The sequence below is a fragment of the Echinops telfairi genome, unplaced genomic scaffold, assembly GCF_000313985.2.
Source record: "Echinops telfairi isolate 266 unplaced genomic scaffold, ASM31398v2 ScPeMD7_7400;HRSCAF=8409, whole genome shotgun sequence".
In the NCBI taxonomy this organism is placed as follows: Eukaryota; Metazoa; Chordata; class Mammalia; order Afrosoricida; family Tenrecidae; genus Echinops; species Echinops telfairi.
This window is the reverse complement of record NW_022111300.1, coordinates 48,486,628-48,494,413: the sequence shown is the minus strand read 5'-3', so window position 1 is coordinate 48,494,413 and position 7,786 is coordinate 48,486,628. Positions and strand designations below refer to the sequence as shown.

The window sequence follows — 7,786 nt, the reverse complement described above, 5'->3', positions numbered from 1 at the left end:
CTTTGTCTTCAGCGGTTGCCTTTACACTGATTTATAATCCATACTGAAGGCTGCGTCCTTAATTGTCATCAGCAAGTGCTTTAAGCAAGCGAGATTGTGTCATCTCCATACCACAAGTTGTTAAGCAACCTGCCTCCAATCCTGATGTTGCGGTCTTCTGAGTACAGTCCACCTTTTCAGATTATGTGTTCACCGTATAGACTGAATCTGTATAGTGAGAGGATACAACCCTGCCACACACCTTCCCTTGTTTTAAACCACCCAGTATTCCAGGTACAGGTTCTTCATGAACACAAAGAAGGGTTCTGGAATTCCTACTCTTTTCTATGTTAACTGTAAGCTTGTTGTGAACCACACAGTCAAAATCCAATTCATAGTCATTAAAATACAAGTAAACATCTTTCAGGTATTCTCTGCTTTCACTCAAGATCCATCTGGCATCAGTTATGATATCCGTTGTCCCATATTGTTTTCTGAATCCACCTTGAATTTCTGGCAGCTCCCCATCAATGTACTGCTGGAATTATTGTTGAGTGATCTTCAGCAATATTTTGCTTAATGTGATATTAATGATACCATTCAATAATTTCCATACTTTGGTGGGTTATCTTTCTTTGGAATGGGTACAAATATGGATCTCCTCCAGCTTGTTGGCTAGGTAGCTGTGCTCAAATTTCTTGACTTAAATGAACGAGTGCTTCCAGTGCTTCATCAGCTTGTGGAAACATATCAATTGATTTTTTTGGTCAATTCCTTGAGCCTTGTTTTTCATTAATGCCTTCAGTGTACCTTAGACGTCTTCCTTTAGTACCATAGGTTTTTGATCATATGCTACCTCTTGAAGTGGTTGAATGTTGACCTGTTCTTTTTGGTCCATGCCTCTGTGCATTCCTTCCATCAACTTTTGACGCTTACTGCATCGTTCAATATAGTGCCCATTAGCTGATGCTAGGGGCTCGAGTGTAAAGCAGATGTTTTGAGAATGATGGCAACAAATATGCAAATGTGCTTGACACAATGGATGGATCTATGGATTGTGAAAAGTGTTGTACGAGCCCCCAATAAAGTGATTATACATAGATAGATAGATAGATAGATAGATAGATAGATAGATAGCCCACTTAATTTTTTACTACCGAATCTCAGGCTTAAATTTTTTCTCAGTCCTTTCAGCTTGAAATATGCTACGGTGTTCTTCCATTTGTGCTAACTCCAGGTCTTTTTACATTTTATTATAATACTTTATCTTCTTTAACTGCTCTTTGAAATTACCTATTTAGCTCTTCTACTTTTAGTGACTACATTTCAGTGCAAGTTTCAGAGTTTCCTCTGATACACACTTTCATGTTTTCTTTCACTTTAGTGACCTTTTGTTCTTCACATGATGTTCTGGATGTCATCCCATAGCTCATCAGGTCTTTGTCATTCATTAGTATTCAGTCTGTGGAATCTGTTCTTGATATGTTCTCCAAATTCAGGTGGAATATACTCAAGATGGTGTTTTAGCTCTTGTTGACCTGCTTTAATTTTCTTCAGCTCCAAACTGAACTTACATATGAGCAACTGATGGTCTGTTCCACACTCAGCCTCTAGTCTCATTCCGGCTGCTAATACTGAGCTCCTCATTGCCTCTTCCTGGAAATGTAGTTAATTTCATTTCTGTATGTGCCATCTGCTGAGGTCCATGTGTACAGTCAAGTTTGAATAAGGATCAGGCGGTCCACTTCTGAGAGATTATACTGAAAACTCTATGAACAGTAGAAAGTTATTAAATCAGTATTTGCTGACTTTAGAACAGTAACCTATTAGCTCTGTGGGTGTTTAATATTTAAGACTAATAAAGCCAATACCTATTAGCATTTATATTACTACCATTTCAATCCAAACAATCGGGCATGGTGAGTTTAGTCATTTACCCACCTTTGTTTACCTCTTTACCTATGTTTAAGAATTTATACCTCTCCATGTTCAAAAAAAGGACCACTGGTACTGCGGCGGGTTAAGCACTGCCCATATCAGCAAGGCCAGTGGTTCAAACTCATCAGCTGCTCAATGGGAAGGAGAAATGACTGTGTTCTCATGGAAATTTAGTCTCAGAAACGCTATGGAGCAGGTTGATTCTGTCCTATGAGGTCACCACTATGTGTTGTAGTCAGCTTGACGGTAGTGGATAGGGTAGGTAGGTGCCAAAAATAATTTAAATCAGCTGGTTATCACACTATATTTACTCTGAAAGATCAAAATGTCTCTATAGGGCATTCTACAAACTCCCAGCCAGTATGCTTCAATAACCCGAAGATGGAGAAACGGCCAGGGACCAGAAGAAGCAAGACAACTAACCACAATGTGGCACCTGAAGTGGATTCTGGAAAAGAATGAGTATGTCGATAGAAAAATTACTAAAACACAAATCAATTCTACAGTTCAGTTATGGCTAATGCACTAATGTGGATTTCTTAGTTTTAACTAGGTATCAGGTTTAAGAAGGGGGGTGAGGGTATCCAGGAACTCTCTGTACTAACTTTCCAACTTTTCTATAAATATTAACTGTACTATCCATTGTATTATCATCATATATAACAAAGTTTATCTAAACTATCCAACACCTCCATGCAGAAATTTGCTGTAGCTGAACCACAGATGGTCATTTATTCAGAGTAAAGCAGAGTGTAGATCACTGCCCAACTCACTGCTTTGAGTTACATACTGAGGGGCCTTCATCAGGTTTGTGGGAACATTCCATTATCTTTAATTCTTGCTTTCTTTCCTCAGACGAAGCAGACCGGCAAACTCATTGCCATCCCATTGATCCTGAATCAACAGGCACGCTGCAGAACAGAGCAGAACTGCCCGAGTGGGTTTCTGAGATGGTAAATCTAACAGGAGTAGAAAGCCCCCTCTTTCTCTTGTGGAATGGCTGGTGGTTTCACAGCTGCCCAACACATAACCCACTACATAGCACTTCACATTTTCAACCACAGGGTAATTTAAAAATATCTAAACAGGTGTACATACTCAGTCTAACACCACATTAATTCGACATGCAACTCTGTAGGGACAGTGTCACCTGCCACATTTGCTCTGGTTAGGTGATGTCTTATGCATTTAGAAGCTCCATTTTTGTATTAAAACCTGCTTCTGTTTAGCTGATTCTGACTCACAGGGACCCTTTAGAACAGAGAAGAACTTCCCTCCAGAGCTTCCAAGACTGGCTTCAGGGGAGCAGACAGCCTCATCTTTCACCTAGGGAGTGGCTTCAAAGTACTAACCTTTGGGTTAGCATCCAAGCGCTTAACTATCATGCCACCAGGGCTCCTTATTTGCCTATTGGGTGTGGACTTTTCTGAGGCTCAGAAGCCTAAACCCCACCCACTGCCCTGTCTGTATGAGGAGGCGAAACAAAAGTTCATCTGTTACATCTTGTCATCCGAAAAACAGTTTTTATCCAATGCAGCCAGTATCAATACTCCAGTGTGGCCAGTATTTCAGAAACAGCTGCCAGACATCATGCACACATCTTCTGCTGTTTTACAAAGTTATATACTGACTCATTCATTTGGCAAATAATTGCATCACCAAGTAGCACATGAAGCACACTGGACTTAGATACCAAATAGGATTATAAATTTAAAGAGATGAAAATAAATTCCATTGTGATGGTCTGGAACCCTAGAGGGGTTTCATCATAAGCACCCCCAATACCCAGGCACTAAATACTGCAATCCAGCCCAGCAGTTCTCAACCTTCCTAATGTGTGACCCTTGAATACAGTTCCTCATGTTGTGGTGACCTCCCAACCATAAAATTATTTTCATTGCTACTTCATAACTGTAATTTTGTTACTGTTATGAATCAGGCAACCCTTGTGAAAGGATCATTCGACCCCCAAAGGGGTCACAACCCACAGGTTGAGAACCACTGAATTAGATGAAGCTTTATCCATGAGATTGAAAGCAAAAAAACAAACCTCACAGTCTTAAACAATTGTTTTATAAATGAGGCTTTAAGATATCCATAGATACAGTATTTGAAATGTCAGCAATTATTTATTTCATTTGTTTTACTGGTATGGTTTCCACTAAACACACACACACACACACACACACACACACACACGACTTCATAGTAACATTCATCAGTCGCAAGGATGAACAGTCAAACTAAGATACAAAAAACAATTAAGCCACCCAAAATGCAGAATAAAGGTGAGCCAGGGATGGCACATGGTTTGTCTGCTTCCAAGGAAAAACAGAAGGAAAAGTTTTAAGAATTCTCTATTTTGAGGTTTTATAATTTTCTTGCCCAATCAAGCCCTTAAATATTCTCAATCTCATTTTTCTTATCTGTGACATTAGGATCACCAGTCTACCCAGTGAATATTTTTCCTGGTGTGTATGTTACAAAATCTGGCAAATAAAACACTTATTAAAAAACTTTTCAGCCAAAACTAGCTTTTAAATACTAAAAATTGTTAGCCATTGGCAATAAATTACATCTTTAAAAATTCATATGTTTACTATATTTGGAAACCGGGTAAAGCAGAAAATAACTTTTAGGTAGGTAGAAATGGAAAAGAATTGTTGGGCAATGCTTACTTACCTTGGAGACTTGTCGAAGCCACCTTAAATACTCTGTGAAAGTATCAAAACAAATGTAGTAAGTCTGGCTCTGGGGTCCAGAAGAGCTAAATGCTAAACAGTGCTGGTGCTTTTTCACTTCTTCTACCTGTAAAAGCAGAGAGACAAACAAAAGTGAATAGGAAAAGTCAGTAACACATTTCATCATGTAACTGGAATCAGTGAGTCATTTCAGATTTGCATCTTTACCATAGTAAGGTTCCTTAGAACTTCAAACACCTAAGTTTCTAAGAGAGACCCACCAATGTGAATGACAAAGAAGCCAAATGGGGATCTTGTCTGTTTGTTTGTTTTTATTAATTTCCCCACCATGAGGGTATTCTCGTCTTCTTAGTTAAAATGCAAGTAGAATGGAATGTTTACAATTCTTATCCTTCTACCCTCAGAAAAGAATTCTCCTGTTAGGGGAAGTTTTACATCAGGGGGACTTTTGTGCTACTCTAAATGACAAGCTTTTTAAAAAGCGGTCTTCGTGTGTGTGTGTGTGTGTGTGTGTGTGGGTGCGCGCGCACACATACACACATATGATCAGTCTGGTGAAGCATTCTACCGAAGTCCTCAATGTAACAATATAGCCCAGTCGAAAGTCCACTCCAGTAAATTCTTCACTAGCAGGGAAATCCTAACAATAAAGCAATGTAAGTATTACATAAACTTCCACTTTCACTTACCAATGTGATCACAAACCAAGTCACAAAGAAAATATTTTCCAAAAAAATTAAACTTTAAAAATACTAGACTGCTCTCAAATCACAGCATAAAGTACCAATTAAAAAATGACAAATTTAACTTATTCATGTTCAGTAGTATATACAGTGACTACCCACATTTTCTAGATCTCATCTACATTAGAGGGAACCTGCTATCCCACTTTTAGTGCAAGATGCCATCTGGTGGGGGCCTGTACAAAGTAAGTGTGTCTGAAGTAATAGGTCTTATTGTACCGATGCCAGCACCAGAGACCCCTGGGACACATATACCCAATTAATTGTATCAGAATCCATTATTAGCTCTCAAAAAAATTGTTTTTCATCTTATTTAAAACGCCTTCCATTACAAAAAACATATGGTTTCAATAAGAAATTCAAAGTGTAAAAAATTTGGTCTTGAAATTAAAGAAAACTATTAACACACATCTAAATAACTTGTGAATAAAAATAGGAATCATAATCAAATATTTTTAACTTTTGAAACAGCAATTATAAAAATAATACATATGAAAATGTGTGGAGTGTTAATATTTAGAAAGAGATATTCTTAAAAATTCATCCTAGAAAACAAGGCAAAAAAATAATTTTGTAGGTAGGCATGTGTCTCAAGAATCTGGGGGAGGGCGTGTGGGACTCAAACCAAAAACAATAAACTCAAAGTACAATGAAGGTAATGACAAAGATAGGAGTATAAATTAACAAAATTAAAAAGAGGCAACAACGAACATTAACAAAGTTCTTTGAACAGAAGTAATAAAATTGGTCTATCTGGCAAGTACTACCAGGAAAAGACAGAAGAGATATGAATAATATTAACAATACAAAGGAGTATGACCATAGATACAGCAGATATTTGGCATGCCCTCAGAAAAAAAGATAGTTTATAAAAATTAAATTAAAGGGATAAAAGGCCTTAATAGTAACACAGCCATTTAAGAAATCAAATGAATGCTTTAAAAAAATACATTCTTAGTAATCAGGTCCATAAAGTTTTACAGGTGCATTTTACAAAGTTTCAAGGAACAGATCGTACAAAACTCTACAAACTCATTCCCAAATAGCAAAAGAAAAAAAGAAGTTGTTGGGGGTTGGGGGGGGCGCCCAGGTATAATACTCACTTTTTCGAAGCCAGTATAAATAATAATGTATTATAATAAAATGGAAAGTTACAGTACAACTTCAGTTATAAAGACCTCTCTTAAGCAAAATGTTGCATTAAGATTCCAATAGTCCAGGAAAAAGTGTATATATTATCAAGGTGAATACATCTAAGGAAATCTAAGAATAGCTTAACACTTTTAAATGAATAAAATCATTTAGCACACTAAAAAAAGAAACCATATCTGATGCCTGTTACCCGGTCCCATCAATACCTCATAATCACACAGGCTGGTGTGCTTCTTCCCTGTGGGCTTGTTGCTTCCCTGCTAGATGGCCGCAGGTTTGTCTTCACGCCTTTAAGCCCCCAGATGCTGTATCTTTTGACAGCCTGGCACCATATTCTTTCTTCACCACATTTGCTTATGCACCCATTTTGTCTTCAGCGATTGTGCTGAGAGGGTTAGCATCACAGAAGGCCAGGTTGTTAGAACAAAGTGCTCTTGCATTGAGGGAGGGCATAAGCAGAGGTCTGAAGTTCGTCCACTACACCTCAGTGTATTGCTTTATAAATACATGTACATAGGCCAATACCTCTATTTTTATAAATTAAAGTAAAAAAACATATTGTTGAGAACAAGGGAGTCAGAGCAGAGACCCAAAACCCATCTGTAGACCATGGGACATCCCCTCACAGAAGGGTCACAAGGAATGGATGAGTCAACCAGGGCACAGTATAGTACCAATGAAACGCAATATTCCTTTGGTAACTTGAGGCTTCCTCACCCCCCACTATCATGACCCCAGGCCTGCCTAGACTAGACCAGAGCATGTGCACAGGGACATATAAGAGATAAAGAGTTCACAACACACGGAATCCAGGAACAGGAATGGGAGCAACGATACCAGGAGGGTAGGAGGGAAGTGGGGAGATAAGAGGAGGAAGAGGGAACTAATCGCAATGATCAACACATAATGACACATATCCACTTCTCCCACCTCCCCCAGGGGGATGAACAACAGAAATAATGGAGGAAGGGAGACAGTGCTCAGTTTAAGATATGAAAATATTAATAATTTGTGGGAGGGGAGGGAAGAAAAAAAGAGGAGCTGATACTACGGGCTCAATAGAAAGTGAATGTTTAGAAAACAAGGATGGTAACATATGCACAAATATGCTTGGTACAAGTGATGTATAGATTGTTATAAGAGCTGTAAGAGCTCCCAATAAAATGATCTTTAAAAAAGAAACCATATAACTATACCCAAAATTACCCCCAAAAAACGCACTTGATAATCATTATCACTCATGACAAAAACTCTTGGCAAACTAGGGAACAA

At 38.3% G+C, this 7,786-nt stretch overlaps 1 protein-coding gene across 1 annotated transcript in view; it reads right to left on the bottom strand.

Moving 5' to 3' along the window:
- Positions 1–7,786, bottom strand: part of PHLPP1 (PH domain and leucine rich repeat protein phosphatase 1) — a 214,973-nt gene that overhangs the window by 92,235 nt on the left and 114,952 nt on the right. Inside the window, exon 5 of the mRNA XM_013004763.2 lies at positions 4,600–4,725. Within this exon, the coding sequence (XP_012860217.1) occupies positions 4,600–4,725 (126 nt within the window). The remainder of the gene's footprint in view (positions 1–4,599; positions 4,726–7,786) is intronic.